This window comes from Brienomyrus brachyistius, chromosome 16, assembly GCF_023856365.1.
Source record: "Brienomyrus brachyistius isolate T26 chromosome 16, BBRACH_0.4, whole genome shotgun sequence".
In the NCBI taxonomy this organism is placed as follows: domain Eukaryota; kingdom Metazoa; phylum Chordata; class Actinopteri; order Osteoglossiformes; family Mormyridae; genus Brienomyrus; species Brienomyrus brachyistius.
In genome coordinates, this window is record NC_064548.1 from 15,499,986 (window position 1) to 15,518,371 (window position 18,386).

General features: G+C 44.2%; 1 protein-coding gene and 1 long non-coding RNA gene across 2 annotated transcripts in view; one reads left to right on the forward strand and one right to left on the reverse strand.

Annotated features, from left to right (window-relative positions):
• Positions 1-400: 400 nt before the first annotated feature.
• The window catches only part of LOC125710245 (NALCN channel auxiliary factor 1-like), a 72,636-nt gene continuing 54,650 nt past the window's right edge, over positions 401-18,386 (forward strand). Inside the window, exon 1 of the mRNA XM_048979789.1 lies at positions 401-2,350. Within this exon, the coding sequence (XP_048835746.1) occupies positions 1,631-2,350 (720 nt within the window). The 5' untranslated portion in view covers positions 401-1,630. The remainder of the gene's footprint in view (positions 2,351-18,386) is intronic.
• Positions 3,678-9,260, reverse strand: LOC125710255 (uncharacterized). The gene is made up of 3 exons (XR_007382946.1): positions 9,074-9,260; positions 5,161-5,235; positions 3,678-5,068 (listed from the first exon to the last, which is right to left on the reverse strand). It is a non-coding gene; the product is annotated as an uncharacterized LOC125710255 (long non-coding RNA).

Below are 18,386 nucleotides of genomic sequence, written 5' to 3' on the forward strand. Positions count from 1 at the left end.
AACACTTGACATTAAATCATATTTAGACTAAAAACGTTTTATTATTCATTTCAACAAAAATAAACAGACATTCATTTTGTACCCAAACCTTTCATATTCGCAAGTATTATGACAGCTGAATATACTATAAATGTGGTAATTCTTTAAATAAAATTACCTGTAACACCAATACACTGAATCGAACTGTATTATATTAAAACGTTGAGTCATTCCTAGCAACACATCCTCCGAAAACGGCCGAATTATGGTGAATCAGTGGGAATTGAACGCTGCATAATTTCACATAAATCCAGGACAAAGGGTCGCTCGTAAGAGAGACACACAATAAATAAATAAATAAATGATACGCATATCTCCAGAAAACAAACCTAAACCTCACGTTTCCTTGCCTGCCAGCAGAGGTAAGACGGTGCTGCTCTGGAAGTCTTGCCTGTATAATTTAGGCGCTTCAATTCTAATCTCGTCACCTCTACAGTGTCCTTCTGCATACAAACACACTACCGGCTCAAATATAAAAAGGCAGCGGAGACGTGCTACTGCACTCGATCCCACCGAGCAATTCATCGCTTTTGTTTTTTGATTTTTTCCCCCTCGGTGCAGTGTTAGTTAATCTATCCAATCGCTATCCTTTAATTATAAGAGTTGCATAAAGTAATTGCACTGCGGAACCGTGGCGCCATTGACTGTATTCAGTTACTTAAGAACATTAATCAAGTGGAAAACCATTTTTAATGGACATCGCACAATTTTCTTTTGAAACGAGACAAGGAATTGACACGTTGTTGCAACATGTCGCATTTACCTGAATGTTATTTCAGAGGATAGAAAACGGAATTGTTTCTTTGACATCTGGATTGGAGCCAGGGCCATATGTTTAGGTATAATGCCTTCCTTATCTGATCTGAAAACCTTTAAATTCGTGCCCGATGGCAAAAGTCCGTGGGTACTTTGTCACCAGAGCAATTAACAGGTATGTTGTTGCGCCGATCTAACAGGTATCTTCCGGATTAGGATGGCCAGCGTAAGCTAATGTATCCATTGGTGTGTATCAATATGTATCAACCATCCGTAAGCAGATCTGCAACTGCGCCAGGATGGAGCGTCCTCAACGCTGGAGATGACGCAAATGACCCAGCTCCACCAAAAAAGTGTTTCAAGACGAACATGGCGGCAACTTAACACAGGAACCAAGATGACTGTTGCTGTCGAAGAACAGATCCAAGGCGCTCTGCCCGAAAACGTAAAGGAGAACATTTTTTCTGAAGCTGTAGGACCTTATTTTCTTACAACATAAAGCCGGAATCGGCGGGTGGAGGCAGACCACAGCTGGTCCACGGGAAAGGGAGAGAGATCAGCCTAGGAGAGACGCAGGGAGAAAGGCATGCTGTCACTGGGAACTGTGTTTTTCTCCGGAGAGCCATGCAGAAAGGGGATGTGACAATGCATGGCTTAATCCTTTTCAATGCACTAACTTGTCGGGAATAGCAGAGCATCGCCGAGCGAAGCCGGGACCTCTTCTATTGAATCGTTTAAGAGGAAGATAAGACGAGGCAAACCCCCCAAAGTCAATGAATATTGTGGCAAAGAAGCCCTCACGGTGGAGTCGGCCAGTGCTGCGCTTTTCCAAAATATGACCAGAGGTGCTTGGATGTGTCGACAGCAAGATGACGGTTTAAAAATCTGGCTTGCTCCCCGAGTGAACGAAAAGCCATTTACAGATCCAGAAAGGGCCCAGAAATGGCGACTGTCCTTAGCATCTCTCCTTTTTTTAACGGTTCTGCTCTCTGACCACTTGTGGTTCTGCGCCGAGGCGAAATTAACACGGACTCGGGACAAGCTGGACAAGTTAGCATTCGCGGACATGGGCGATTACCCAGCAGAAAAGCATATGTATTCACCCAGCCTCCATTTCCCACACGGCAGCCTCAGAAAAAGCGAAAATGTTATTTTTATAGGAAATTCTACTGGACGTTTCTGGCGGCCAGAAACTTGCCACCCCGACAGCTTATCAAAAAACTGCTTTACTTTTGATGACGCTGAACCTTTGTGCAGGAGTCTGTCTGACACCAAGGGGACGCAGTCGGTAGATTTAAATTTAAGCGATTTATACCTTTCTTTTTGTAACTCCTATTCCCTTCTGGATTTGTTTTACGGGTTATCTAGTCTGGACAATTTGAACTGCAGCCTTGACACGGTTACGGATGGCGATGTAGCAGGATGCAGCCAGTGCGTCCAGGCGTACCAGCGCTACGACCAGCATGCTCAGGAGAAATACGAAGAATTCGAGGTCCTGATTCAGAAATATGAGACGGATGCATATTCAGTGAGGACATGCATGGAGGAATGCAAGGTATGGGAAAGTGTCCCCTTCCTCGCACCCCCTGGTCTAGATCCTCCCTTGCGAGATCCAAGACACAGGATCCCCTAATCGTCATGGTTACTAGAAATCTGTAATAAGCACAATGCGGCAAACGCCTAAGTATTTGTGAAATAACTCGTGATGCTTTTAAGGACTTTTTTGGTAGTGCGCCCCGTGGAGTTTATTTAGGTAGGATTTGCTGATTCCTCACCATGGTACGCGTTGTCGGTGCTCATCAGTAAAAAGTAACCTTAACAGTGTATTATATACACCACTTATATAATTAACTTATTCTATTGTATAGCATCTTAAATAAGGTGGATATCAACGTGTGCCTCATGGATGTAACAAGGACTTCTTTATTTTGCCATGTACATATACGATCCCGAATTAATGTGGCAGGTTTTCGCTTTGTCAGGCAGAGACCTGGGGAACAGTTCGAAAGAGATCTAAGTGCCACAAGCATAAGGAAATCAGTTGGAATTTTTTACGCATCCAACCGCATAGTAATAACGAGTTAATGTATCAGATTATAGCATACGCAGCTGGCTGCGATCTATCCCGGTCCATGCGGCGTGGAAACTCCTTCAGGTGTTTCAGGACGGCTGCAGAGTGATAGGTGTAGTCCGCCGCTTTATAGTCACATGATCGGTCAAGGCAATGATTTTAGTGATTCTTCTTTTCTACTTATCATCACTATTAATATCGTCATCATTATTAACATTCTCAATGGCACTGATGTTTTAATGTTTATTGTATATTATTCTGCCATATAGAAAAATAATAATAAAAAGCGGTGAAGGCCGGGGTCGTATTGAAAGCTGCGACAGGTAGGTTGAATTTTGGGAGATTGTGAATAGCTACTTTTCCCCACATTCGTTCAATACAGCTTTTGGGATGTAAAGTCGATCGTCGTTAAGTGTTCGCGCCCCGATATTGTCTCGCATTAAGCATACAGTTGCCAAAAGCTCTTATCCTTTCATCTTTGTGGACTCATTCACATAAAAATACGTGGGCTGCTCTACCAAGCACGCACTGTTTGGGATACATTAACCGTGTGCGTCTGTTATTTGTTTGTGTGCGGTGGGTGGTAAAGCCGCAGAGACGAGCCTCCGCAATGGAGAATCCTGCGCTGTCCGTGGTGCTGGGGCCAGAGCACACACAGGGATGGGAGAGCAGCACATTCACCGTCCCTGTGCATTGTCTTTATTCAAAAACACCGTAGCCCGTTCAGAGACCGAGTATTCACTTCCATTTTTATCAGCATCCCAAGGTATAAACCTTAAACAGAAACACTGCACTTATCCAAATAGAAACAATTGGTTATGCTTTTAAAAGTTGCATCGGAAAGTGCTACATTCCACCTCTGTTTTCCACCTCAGTCTCCAAAATACGAAGTACATCTTGTGGTTCTTGCCTGTGGGCTATAAAATACATAACACAGACTCTGCCTTCTCAGACACATTAGTGACGGCGCATAGTCAAATATAGGGGCACCTGTTTCATACAGACTGAGGATTTGCATGTGATGTTACAGACAGCTCTTTAATTTGGCAGCAAACTAGCGTGGCCAGTTAAATAAGCCAGTTCAATAATTATAAAAAAATGCAGGGCACATTGTGAAAGATTTCTTGTGAAGAAATTTTAGAAAGAAATTATATATACTGCAGCATGAACTGAAGGGTTTAGTGTTCAAATCCCAGAAGTGAATAGTAACCTCTTGAATAATACATACTGTGTATTATGTGGACATCTACACCGGATGAAGAATGTTCTCGTGATGTGGTGTTTCTTCCAGGTGTGAACACTGCGTTCTTAGCACTGCTGTGTGAGGATAAGGTGCATTGTATGCGTTTTCGTTGTTATGAAGGCGCATCAGTCCTGCTGGTAACGCAAGGTCCCATTGGTCTTAGAGGCTGAGCAGGCCAACACCTCATGGACATTGTTGTCGCATTGGTGTCAAACAAATCTTTCAGTGTTGTCTTTGTCAAAGATGTTGGTGGCTACTTTAGGAGTCAAGTAGTTTCATTGTTAAGGACCTGGGTTCATAAGCTAAGCATGGCAAGTTCAGACAGTGAAGGGACACTTTGTCAACAAAGTACTTAACCTAAAGTACCCAGCTCTATAAAAGTGTTCTGATGTATCCCGTATATTTGCCTACAGAGCCCATCATCATGTTGTGTAAATAAAAGTCTTTATTTGTTCCCATTGACTGTGCTACTGTTGAAACAAGTGTCATTTTGAGGCAATTAAATCTATTTGCATTCAGTGACCCACACGGGAGTTTTGTGGAGAGTTTCAGGGTGAGGGCACAGTAACTTTGTGGTTGAGGCCAAAGTCTTAGGGATGATTTCCTCATTTTCACATAACAGTGCTTTTGAAATCCCATTAAATTATAGGTGGTCAGGAAATTCGAGTAGGGGTTATTTAGCACTCTCTCAACCTAAGAGAAGTCCACCTCACTACCCCCCACCCCCAAAAAATATAAATAACAGCAGTTGCTACTGAAATCCAGTGGATTTTTTTTTTCTTTGCTAGCAAAACAGTTCTTGGTAACGTGTAGTGGAGTGGGTGGCTTCAACTGGGACAACATGCAGCTGCCTCAATTACTTTGTAGGAGGGTCTCTGTCCATAGTTCAATTGCCAGTTGTGCTCTTCTCACCGTCCATCTCTTCAGTCAGACATCTACTTTCTGGAATGGGCCTAGACCTGCCGCAGATCACGAAAGTCATCCATTTTTAACCAGTCTATTCACGGGCTCCGCTGCAGGAAGAACAGGAAGCGGTGCCAAAAATACTCACTTGCTAGATGGATTTCCAATTCATCTCAGTGATTTCACCCTGCTAGGCTCCTTCTTAAGGATCATGAAAGAGACCCTGGAAAGACATGAAGTGACAATGCTCTGCGGGGTTTGGGGAACAATTCTATTTGAGGTCACCATAGTCCTTCTGAGAACCTGGACTGACAGCTGGCTCAGTGAAGAATTCTGAAATAGAAGCCTCAGGCAATAACAGCGGCCAGATCCACTGGTCATCGTTGGCAGTTGTTTGCCCTGGTTCAAGAAAATTAATCAAAGAATATCCCCACAGAAGAGGTGATCACAGTTGCTGCTACACAGCCAGATCCTAGTTTAGGTAAACTGATTGGGGCAGAAAGGGTTAGCAAATCAAGTGCCTTTAATGGTATAGGCACGACAATGTAGATGTAGTTCTGTAGCCTGAACACCTTTTTAAAATGTGTCACCTTAATTATAAGGGTTATTATGGTTGTTTCATACAACTCAGTAGCTATGGCTCTTGTAGAATGATCTTTGGTATTTCAATGGGGTCATTTGGACTGATGCCTGGCTACCATCACCTTCCAATTTCTGGAAAAAAAATATTAACTACGTAGATTCCTTTTCTGTCCCCTCCCTTCTTCACCCGACAGTCTTGCAAATTATGTACACTAGCGGTGACAATAAGATGCTGTTTGGAAAGGCAGTAAACTTTGTCCACAATTCACACTTGGGACAATGGAAACCATGCGAAAGGTTCTTAAATGCACTCTGAAGGCCTCTGTGACCTGGGGACAAGGTTCCGTCCCTCAGATGTGCCATAGAAGTGTTCAGCATGGTTAGTTCATTATGTTTGTTTGGTGTTTGTCTCTAACAAAAAGAAGAACGAAATTGGCAGAATGGTAGTCGTCTCTTTATAAATTTATAATGCAGCTTATTCCAGGATTAAACATGCTAAGTATTTTGACTAGACTTCACTTTCATTTTGGATTCCTTACCATTTAACTGCACAAAATAGCACAACGTCTACTAAAAAAACATTTTCATAGTATTGTATTTGCAGTGGGGTGGCATGGTGGTGCAGTGGTTAGCACTGTTGCCTCACACCTCTGGGACCCGGGTTCAAGTCTCCGCCTGGGTCACATGTGTGTGGAGTTTGCATGTTCTCCCCATGTCATCGTGGGGTTTCCTCCGGGTACTCCGGTTTTCCCCCACAGTCCAAAAATATGCTGAGGCTAATTGGAGTTACTAAATTGCCCGTAGGTGTGCATGTGTGAGTGAATGGTGTGTGAGTGTGCCCTGTGATGGGCTGGCCCCCCATCCTGGGTTGTTCCCTGCCTTGTGCTCATTGCTTAGGCCCCAGACCCCCCGCGACCCAGTAGGATAAGTGGTTTGGAAAATGAATGGATGGATGGATGGATGGATTCTAAACAGTGCTAACCACTGCATCACCATGCCGCCCCTGGTTTTTCCACACATATTTCAAAATTGATTATAGGATCCAATGTTGTTTTAGTGATGGTAACTATTATGTAATATTTTGTCTGAAAGCTTGTTGAGAAGTACTGGCTTAATTTGACATTTGGCAAGGCTGAGATATTTATCTATACCAATTTGTATGGTGAAATACATAACAACAAATATGTTTTAGGATTAGACATTGTAAATATACATTGTTTTACGATTTTTTTTATTTACACTCCATTATCTATGCTTGACATAGTTTTAACAAACATTACTAACAAGCAGTGTTTGTAAACATAAAAGCTGCTGATATTGTTCATCTTAATTTTACCATTTACCACAGCAAAGTGTCAACAGTATCCTGGAGTGTAATATCAACAGTGGATTAGAAAGTAATTAGAGAAATTGGTCAGGTAGATTTGCCATCCCTCTAGGGTGCCTTTCCTAACTTGCCTGTGTGCGGGTAACATCTGGTCTTAGAAGTGCTGTTTTTATTTGGTTGTCTTTCAGTTGTACTCTGGAGGAAGTTGCCAATCTTTTTTTTCTTTTTCCACTTGCGATGCCACGTGCTGCAGCTACACCTGCGCGGAGGGCCCTGCTCGCGCGTGTGTGTCACCCCCCATGTGCCCTGTCTGAGTTCCCTGTGACACACAGGCAAATTCAATTAGCGGGCTGTTGATTTTGCCTGCGCAAATCTCGGGGAGAAGGCGGGGGGTGGGGGTGGCTGGGTTTGCCGCGTGGTGGGCAGGTTTGTGTGGAGGGGTGACGTGCTGTCGTATTAAATGACAGTGTTTGTTTCTCGCACAGCCGCGAGATAAGGGAGCGCCCTTCCTGCCGACGATGGCCGTCCCACCTGGCAAATGGATTACAATATGAGACGGGATTAAGAAAGCGGCGTGCAATTCTGCGGCCGGGACGACGGGGTGGCAGGGAGAAAGCAGGCAGCTAAATCCTGCCAACCACCACAGACGGATTAAAATAATAATAATAATAATAATAAAGCGCAGCGATGAAACACTTCACAGCCTCGGTGAAGTACCATTTAAATTATAGCTTGTTGGTCGGCTCCGTGACACATCAAACGTTATGAACGGGAATTATTTTCTTTGTTGACAAAGATCTGCGGTTTTTTGAGGACTCACAGCAACGTGTAACTGACCTGTCCAGTTACACGTTGCTCGACCTCTCGGTCCGGTCCCATCATACTTGTATCTAAACCTATAACTGTTCAGGCCGTGAGAATCCCACCTTTAGCATTGGGGGCGGGGGGGGGGGGGGTGTACCGTACAGATACAGACGTTTCACCATTAGCTGGAACGTTTGCGAGTCATGCGGCCGACCTGAAGAGCAGATGCTCTGGGTTTAAATCCCGGGTGGTGTATTACATTTGTGTCCTTTATTTCATGTCATTCCAAGCTAAGGTCAGGAGCCAAGCAGATAAACGGTGTTATATAAAGCGAGCCAGGCAATGTGACCTACCCATGCCAACCGGCGCCTACGTCAGCGTTTTGGCGGGGAGTCTGCTGGAAATCCGCGTGGCTGTTTCAGAGACTGCGTGTCCCCCCCCCCCCCCGCACTTTCCTAAATGGCAGCTGTTAGTTGCACTCTGATGCATTGTTATGCACAAAGCGAGCGCCGCCGCACCGCTAGCAGAACAGAGGCTGCCTTTTCATATGCGATGCTCAAGTTTCCTCCTGCCTCCACTGCACAAGCCTTCGCAGGGGAGAGCACTTTTCCAGAGCGCCAGCATTTGCATATTAATTTACATTTTCCTTTAGCAGCTGGCGTTCCCCTTGTCCCCCTATTTTAAAAGCTGCTTGGGTTGATACATAATTGCTTTTATTGCGGTCGCATACCCCCTTCTCTCTCTCTCTCTCTTTTTACTTTTGCCAATAAAAATGAAGCCCTCATTCTATAGCTTTGTAAGGGACACTGTCACAGTTTGGCATCTTAAATACGATTACAGTATTATGTTCTATAATTATGTATAAAATGGCATGATGGGGGAGCTCCTCTCTCACCTATGGGACACATCATCACCACGGCGACTAAGAGCTTTGAAAAAGGAGTGCTCTGGGGCTCACCTGTTTCACGAGGGGTCGCATTATCAGATGTGCAGTAATGGCAGATAGTGAGTAATTATGCGATTCTGTGAATGGAACGGTGAAATTAGAGGGAGGGCTGGGGTGAGGTTCTGTGCGCTGTGTTGGGAAGCAAAGCTGAAGGAGGAAAGCATCGATCTGCCCTTCTATATTCCCCACCACTCCTCCGCCGATCGGCCAGTCTCGCGAGCGGTAACCCCGTCATCCTTCCTCGATGTGCAAGCTTGGCGTAATCACGTGCACGCGTTAACACACGCGCGTGCGCGCACACACACACACACACACACACACACACCAGGGCGCGCGCACAGCTGCTTGCTGAAATTTGTGCGCGTTGAGTCAGATTTGACAGCCGGTGCCTTTATTTCTCACCTCCGAATAGGAGCGCCGTGAAACGAGCGGCGTGCTCCCGATTCCCAATCCGTGTGAGAGCTTGGGGAGCCCAAGTCTGTGGTTCTTCTGCGGCTTTGCACCGACTTTTGCACCGGAGAATCTAAGGTTCTGGTTGTTTTCCGAAACAAATCCGTTTGGTCTTCTCTCCTGCGCTCAAATGATTTCCTCTAGGACTCCCCAACTAAGAAACGTTCCAAGATGATAATTAGTTCCGGGTCCCAGCTGGTTTATGTGCCCGAACAATACAAATATTAGGATTTATAAGCATGTCTAGACTAGACGACGTGGCAGAAGAATCCTTGTTGGCTGATCATCAGCTGTCAGACTTTGCTAAGGAACACCAGTCAGAGAGCAGGGAATAGACAGGAGCACCCAGCTTGTGCCCAGTCCCTAACATACATGTGATTTAAAAAATGAGAGAGGAGATTAATAAACTTAATTATAGGTTATATTATGCCTCTTGATCTGCACTTACAGTGTCATCTCTCAAGCGAGTAGGGTTTTGACCACCATGTCCAAGGTGCACCATGATGGATGCCCTTACTCTTCAAACTGTGTAAATGAAGTTATTAACAATCAAAATTAAGGCAATTATTTTAGTTTTATATGTTTTGGGTTATCCATAGGCATTTATAATACTCAGCTATCTCCCAACCTGTAACAATAAAAGATGGTTGAGAACCACTCATGCATGGGAATAAAATGTTGTGACATTCTGATAACATTTTGGCCATTATCAAGGGAGTTTAGTAAAAGACGTGTGTGTGTGTGCATGTGTGTGTGTGTGTGCATATGTAAGTATAGATTCTTAGTTTTTCTTAAATTGCATGAAGTATTTCACAATTTCATTATGCTTTTAAACTTTGGTGGAATACTCTAAAATTACCATTGCCCAGAAAACGGTTTAATGGTGAACTTGAACTCCAGCACTAGCTACCGTGAAACAGAGGGAGAGAGAGAGAGAGAACCTCCTCACAGGCTCAAGATGGCCGCCCTAATGCTCTGCACTATTTATTTATTTTTTTGCAAAACAGAATTCTGTTGTCCGCTCTCAGCCATGATCACTTCCTGTCTGAATACAGTAAGAGTGAAAATGTCAGGACGTGTCACAGGGCTTATTTTATGACAGGCAGCTTGTTAAATCTGTGAAGTGCAAGTATAAAGATCTTTAAAACATTGTTTTTTGGATCCTGTCTCGTAACTAAGTTACACAATTGTGTTTATGTAAGCTCTCGGTGTCAGGGGAGCAGTATTTGAGGTAAGTAAACAAGATATTCATTAGACAGATCTACTGTTACTAAGGCTACGTATTATTGCAATACATATTACACAGCATTCTTGCTGGTTTTTTTATTTTTTTCAGACATAGGCCATCTTCTGAAAGGACAAAAGGGTTTATAGCAACAGTCTTTAAAGCGACCTCTTGAGTACTGGTCAATACGGCGAAACAAGGAATTGATTACATAGGACTGAAAAAATGACCGGGGTTCCTCTCCTTACGCCCTGACTCGCCTGATTCCAATAAAGACACGAATGTTGACTTTCGCGAGACTGACGTCTCAATCACGGGATTCACATCGTCACCGAAGGACACGGGGGCGCAGTGACCAAAAACGGGGTGAGTCGGCTGCGAGCGTAATTTCAACAAGGCCCGGGGAATAATTGTGCTGTTAGAGAGCAAATGCTATTTTCAAACACCGTAAACGGCTGACCTTTAAATTACCCCATTCGCTTTTTCCAGGCAAGCATACCAGCAGTACTGCTACATCTATATTACACTGAATGTCTCTTCTGCTGGCATCTATAGGAACATTTGTACAAGGCACATTAGCATCAGGGAGCACTGTATTTTACTATAAAGTGAAGGAAAAATCATTACTGGGTAAATCTTCTCTCCCTGGCCCCTGACAACAGCTTTATTTATTACCATAGGCACTACTCCATTGACTACAGTCTCTCCGTCTTTCTCTCTTCCATTCTTTGTCTTTATTGGCATTACCAAAACGAACAGAGGAGTGTAAAACATATACAACTGCTGATTATGAAATGGTGCTTACAAAGAAAAAGAGCAAAAATATAGAGGATTATGCATAAACGTGTGAAGATAATACATTGCGACGTTCTAAGGTGTGCCAGATATTCCTGGAAGGTGTACAGTGTCTCAGACAGACTTGGGGCTGTATTTTGCCGTCCTCTTCTTTTTTGCTTCTCTGCTATGTCACAACACTGTCGTGTTGTCTGTCTGCTGGCTTATATAACAGGTTTTACAGCTACAGTGATCCTCACCAGAGATGTGGGCACCCATTGATTCTGAGCATGGCACTTAAATGAAAAAAAAAAAAGAGAAAAAAAATCGTCTCCTTGCATCAGTGCACAGAACACAGTGCGTTCCCATTGCTGGTAGCAAAGCAGGCTTAATTATTATTCATAGTATGGTTCCTCTGCTGGTCTTGTTGAAGTCACATGGTCTGCTGTGAGGTTTATCCATACAGCAGGATTCCAGGCTCTGCATCCAGCGTGCTTCACCCTCAGCAGCTGTGAATGTGCTCTGTCTTCGCACGGAGTGCTTGATACATCACCTGTGTGATCAGATCGTTGAGGTGCTTTTTCATTCAATATGTTTTGTTATCCAGACAAGTACCTGTAGATTACTTTGGTTCCCCCTGCCCAGCCCCCACCCCATCTTTGTTTTCGCCTTCCCTTCTAGGGGGTTGAGGATATGTAGGATATGCCAGACCTTTGTCCCCGTGAACCCTAACCTCATCTAGATGTCCCTCTTCCATGTTCCTTTGACCTCACTGGCTGGGAAGATACTGGCGTGTTATAACGCCCAACGGCACAGGAAAGAGCTTGACGTTGGGGGGGCGGGGGGAGGCACAACTTAATAATTTATAAGGCAAAGGTTTATTTAGAGGGAGGACGAATGAAGCGAAATTAAATTCTGGGGGGTACATGTCCCCCTGATCCCCCTCGTTTCCCTCTTACTCCTTGTCCAAAGACTGTCTCTCCTCAGTTCTTCTGAGATTTTAGGAAGCCCTGCTTTTCTATAGCAGCCCCCACTGACCACTTTAGGAACATCTGCAGTTGTTTGGTAGCTGCATATTAGTAATAGATCTAAGAGGTGTTTTGAATATTAGTTATAATATAGTTAAAAATATAAAATACTATATAAAATAGTATTTTATTTGTTTATTTTTTTAAATGCGATGTTCCCAAAAGCCAGAGTTTAGCACAGGGGGAGGATAGTTGATTTGGGTGATATTCACACACAGAGCAGGGGCGGTGTACCCAGGACTAGCTTTCAGAGAGCACCTCATGATTTTCATGGAACCCCATCAGGTGGATGTGTGAGGCTGGGCCTGCATGCTCTGCGAGCGCATGCATAATGCGCAGGACCACGGCGGGCTAATACAACCCGCCGTAAGGATGCGGTTTGCGGGACGCACGCGGGTCCGTTTGGCGCGGACGACGGCTCCTCTGCTAAGCTCCACAGAAATCCTCGCTGAGGGATTTTTACCTAATTAACACCATGAAAACACAGTGTCTGCCCTTGCGTGATTTCTCTCGGCGGCAGGCTGCCAGGCACAGTGATGTAACGGGATGATTCAGAGTGATCTAGCCCCCCCCCCCCCTCCAGGTCTTTTGGCTTGTTCATTAGCAAGTGCATTTGTTGCTCACTCTGAAATGTGTCGTGTCAGAACTGTCAAGAGACAGCAGCGATCAAGCACACACACCCAAACCGAAAAAAATAAATAAATCACACACACTCACCTGTCTATATTAAACACCAGAAACCATTGAATTGATTACATACAGTATTTGACAGCAATTTTAACTCACTCCTTACTTGGCTTGGTATTAGGTGTTTAACAGATTGTTAATCGTACAGTTGTAATGTGACCATTGCCTCTTACAGAGTTCAGGTCTTGCTGTGGTTTTTAAAGTCATCTAACTGTATTACTAGAGCTGTGTAGTAGGAGGACATTACCATTAAAGAGCAACTGTTAGCCTTTGGCTTCTCAACAGCCCCCATTACACGCTGATTGCATTTGTGCCGGCGAGTTAGCAAACAAAAGAGAAAAGGTGGGGGTTTGGTGGTTGGGGGAGGGAGGGGGCAGCACATGTACTTAAACTAGTCCCACAGAATTAAATCATCTGGGAGGCAGGAAATGCAGCCAGTTCTGCACTGTGGGGTGTGGAGAGGCGAATCAATAGCATTCCTCATGAAGGATCGCTCTCAATAAGGGCTGGCTTGTGAACGGGGATGGCGGGATTGAGCGCCTTTGATTCCTGATAAAAGGCAGCCGCAGCGGTCCATACCATTCATCGATCTCAAGAGAGGGGGTTTGGTTTGTCCCGTGCCACATCAATGGGCCACATCCTTAAAATGGTTGGTGAAGATTTGACGCCACGTGACTAATGCTGACCCTTAAATAATGCACCTTTAAGAAGAGATTCAGGGGATGCACCGGAGGAAACCAAATGAGACGGCGGGGCAAATGAGCTGACTAAGCATAGCAAAGCTAGGGCTAGCGTCATTGTAATTCTCACAGGTGTCCCCCTGAACTTTTGGCCAAAATAGCCTCTTCTGACTCAAATGCAGAATCTGCTGATCAGCACTCAAAATTGTATAATAAAACATAATAAATATGTTTATGTAGTTGCATTCCACATTAGTGACTTAGCTGGCTAACACTAGCTGGCTAACATTAGCTAGCTCTCCTATTCCAGCTAAGTAGCCTAATGAATATAGCAGATAAACCGTTATACCTATATACAATGGCAAAGGGAGCAGTTTGATATTCGGGGAAGGGCTCATATAAAGGCAAAAATCTGTTTATAAGGGGGATCGAATGAAGCCAGATTAAATATTGGGGGGTACACATCCCCCAGTTTCTAAGCCCCTGCTTATAATATACTAATGTGATGAGGTCTTATGTGTAGAAAATATGTATAATATGCTCGGTTTACCATGAATAGTTCGCAAACTGTGTAGTGAACAGTGATGAACATGGCTGTAAATGCACCGGAATATCTTGACAGTCGCTCTAGAGAGCCTAATTGCATGGAAAATGATGCATTAAATGAAAGCGTGTAAGGCGTGGTGTTGGTCATTAGATATTTAGCAGTTTGTGGTAAGATATTACAGGCTAATTCAAATTATGTTAACTTGTTACGGTGTCGGCTACTTGGGGCAAGAAAATAATGTTACTAACCAGTAACAGATTTCAAATTAAAATTCCGTTCCAGGTCAATTAAAGCAATTATGTTTTCAATTTTATTTTGTTTCATCGTTAGGTATCGTTAGTTTACAGTTTGTATTAATGCTGCTAATTTCACTGCTACTGGAATCACGTGGACCGTTGCCAGAGCTGCTGTGGAGCCTCTGATATTTTGCCAGGCTGTTGCTGGTCGGGGCGACCTGGTCATATGGGGGGGGGGGGGGGGGGGGGCTGGGAACGAGTGACACCTCAGGTCGCGTGCATTACGATAATATATTCGGAGCACCACTCACTGCAAGGGTAGCTTGCCGCACCCCCACTCACAACAATATTCATTAGCCATCATCCACAGCCTTAGAAATGACTCACTGCACCCCCCCCCCCCCCCCCCCCCCCCCAAATCCAGCATCCTGTGGAGATTCTGCTCTTCCTCTCTAGTACACGCAGGGGGGGTTTAAGTAAACTGACATGCGCGGCCACCAACCCCTCGCAGTCACACCCACACACTCACGAGCCAGGGTTTGCAGAAGAAAGCCACACCTATCCATACCACTCAGATGAAGACTGAAAAATACGATGAAATAGCAAGCCAGTAGTTTATTTCAGCCCCAAGCGCCACATCAGAGGTGATGGTGGAGGTAATCAATCTTCTTGAATTGTGGCAGAGTTGCCCTTTAAGTGGGTCCATGCCACAAATTTTAAGATAGTCCGTAACACCATTGACATGTAAAATTAAGGCATACATGTAACAACTGACATTTATAGTGTATGTAATAAATACAGAAAAATTTTGTCTTTAATACATATTAAACAACAGATGCACAAAACTGAAGAAATATACAAATAACATGTTGAAAATGATGGTTCCTGTTAAGTGCTACATAAATGCACGAGATGTTAAGCCAGTTAATATGAATACATTTTCAGGATATATTTCTTAAATTGTAATTGTCTTTGTCATATTTTCTGCTTGGTCAGGGTGGCAGGGAAAATGACTACACTCCTCTTGAGTTAAGTGGAAGTAGCCACGAGACTAACGTTTTACAGAGCAAATCGTTTTAATATGCTAAACATCAGGCAGCTGTCCTCCCAGTCAACAGATCACATCCATCACTGTGTTTAGCTGCTGTGGACTCTCAGACTCTCAGCACACCAGTCCACCGTGCTAACTGGTTTTACCACAGCTGAGCTCCAATATTCAGCATAAGCACAGGAGAGTTGAAAATACTGCATTTATTGCCTTGTGCCTAGTCCTTCTTAAAAATCTCTTCTTTTCCAGTGCGGTTTACAGTATTCATTACATGCAACACAGTTCAGAACAGGTCACTCGTCTTTGGGGGGAGGGTAGAAGAGAGAAACATCGGGGAAACAAAATCAGAAATATGGTAAGAGATCAGAGCCGTTTAAATATAATGACTATTGTTAAGTTCGACTAAAGCACTGCTACAGATCAAGGGTGCCCATTGTCGGCAGCTGGCATAATCAACCTGATTATGTTTGAGCTCCCCCCTCCCTGGGATAAAAATGGTACAGTCCTTCACTGTACTAACCCTCAATACACAGGTGGAACAAATCTTTATTTAAGCAATTATTATTGTCTTCTCAGGGACCAGTCTGGCACAGTTTTATCATTGTTCTTTACTCGCTAATAATACTCACCAACACAAAATTAACAACAGATGCACAAAACTGAAGAAATATACAAATAACATGTTGAAAATGATGGTTGTTGTTTTTGAACATTTGTGGGGTTTCGGATTACCGCAGTGGCATTTTCGCCTCCATACTGTAATGGGTGTGAAAAGAGGTGAAAGAGAGGGGGAGGAGGGTGGTGGATGAGGAAGGCACGCCGGGCGGGCGGAGTGACTGGGTCAGGCTCCCTTTTCACGGGGACTTGTGAAAGCCGTCGGCAGGGCCTCCATCATGGTCCGCTTATTCGAGGCGGGCGTCACAGGACATGACAATGAAATGGGTGAGGCGCAGAAAGGTGCTATGAAGCAAATTCATCTAGCATGTCGCTCGCGTCCTCGCTAATCATTTAATAACCGCCGCATGTGAGGACAACCCTGTAGAGAGATGCTCCATCCAGGAAGGGTTTGCTGGGATGGTACAGAGGGAATCGTAGCACGGTGACATTTTCGTGCCCAGAGGAGCTAAAAGACACTAATGAATTAGCTGAATTATTGCCATCGCATCTTCTGTAAGATGTGCGCGGGGAGTGTTATGGCACCGAGGCAGGGTGAGCCTGGAATCGTAACAAGGAAGCTCTCAAACGCGCCTATTCATATATTCGGTATCCAGAGCTGTCCTGAAAATATGAAGAGATCCAAGACCACATAAGCCGAACAGTGTTTGGGAACATTGTTAAAAATGGTCACTAAATCAGTAAGACTAAGATATATTTATAATGTCTTAATTTATTTCAAAAGTTGCTGGGGAAGTTAGGGGGTGAATAGCAACATGTCACATGATGCTGACATGTAGCATTGTTAGCGTTTGAGGAATTTATACTTGCTTATAAGTCGACTAAACAAATACACGTGGGTGAATGAGCAGGGAATTATTAGGGCTTTGAGGTTTAACAAACTAGGGCAGAAGAAGAAGCATAAAACCAGCAATTTTGAGTTTAGCTGGAGAAGAAAACAAGTGGGGAGACCGAGACAGTGGCTGGGTCTGGAAAGGGAGTCAGAAGGTTCGGTGGGTACTTCAGTTACCAAACACCTCCATGGTGGGAGGTCTCAGTGCAATGTCGACTCTGTGCGGTGAGTTGGCATGTTCTCCCCATGTCATGTGAGCTTCCTCGGGATGCTCCGGTTTCCTCCTGCCACCAAAAGACATGTGGCCTGGCATTTCTGAATTTCCAGAAGCCTGTGTGTATTTGCCCTGCAATGTACTGGCATCCCTAACAGGGTGTGCCCCAGCCTCGTGCCATGTGCAGCCTGGGATTGATTCCAAGCCTGCTTGTATTCCTGACCAGGATGAGCGGTTGGATGATGGACGGGCTTTGCAGAACTTCACGGTTCCCGAAAATCGAAGTAGCCGAGCAATTGATTCATTCTAATTAAGCTGCATAAAAACGAGCTCACCAAATGAACTTAATTGAGAAAAATAACACACACTTCGTATTTGCAGAGATGTACACAAAATACTCTTATGAAGGTCCTGTGCTTTGTAACTGTTGGTAATTGCAACATGTCAGTTGGTAGTTATTATTTAAAAAAAAAAAAACATAGCTACATTAATTAAGAGTTCAGTTAGAATGAAAGATCAATACATGGTCTGGTTGCCTAGGACCCAGTACACTCATGGAATCAGAGTGGAAAGATTCAAGTCTCACTCCTATCTCTTGCTTTGATGTCATCTCACCGGACTGTCAGCGATATCCACTGAAATGCTTTGGTCTCCGGTGACTAATATTCTAATTTGTACATTATTAAAATTTCAACACCTTGTGTTTGACAAAAGTCCAGCAAAGGAGAACTGGCTGTGCAGATTGGTTGGAGCGCCGGTGGTCACGCATGCTCAGGACATTTGGTCTCTAAGCCAGCAGTGCCGTCTTCTCTTCCAGCGATGTAGCTATGTGAGGAAATCCAGCATCCTCTGTAGGTACCCTTCTTTTGGGTGAAGCTCAAACAGCTTCTCTGCCAGCTAGGAAACGTGAGGGTGGGAAACTGGATCGTCTCCTGTTCTATTCCTGTAATGTAATGAACTGGACAAATGTACAGCAGTATTTCACAGTGGTTTTAAGGAGTGAGGAAATGTACTTATCCCCAGTGCTTTAATAATTTATTCACTTATTACAAGGGTGTAGTGAATATGACTGTAATTTTTTTACCTGACATAGCGGCTTCTGAGTGCAAAGAGTTCCATGTATGCGTGTGGGTTTGTATCTTATATTCTGGTTGAAGTCAGTGGAACAGCTAAGCCGGTATCCCACTTTAGAGATATTGAATTTAGGGATGCAGATGAGGGGCATCCCAGAGGGCAGGGGTGCAAAATTTGATGGTAAAATTTGGGGTGAGGTTACAGCAGTAAAACTTCTTGCTGGCTAATTTTACCACCGCTGAAAG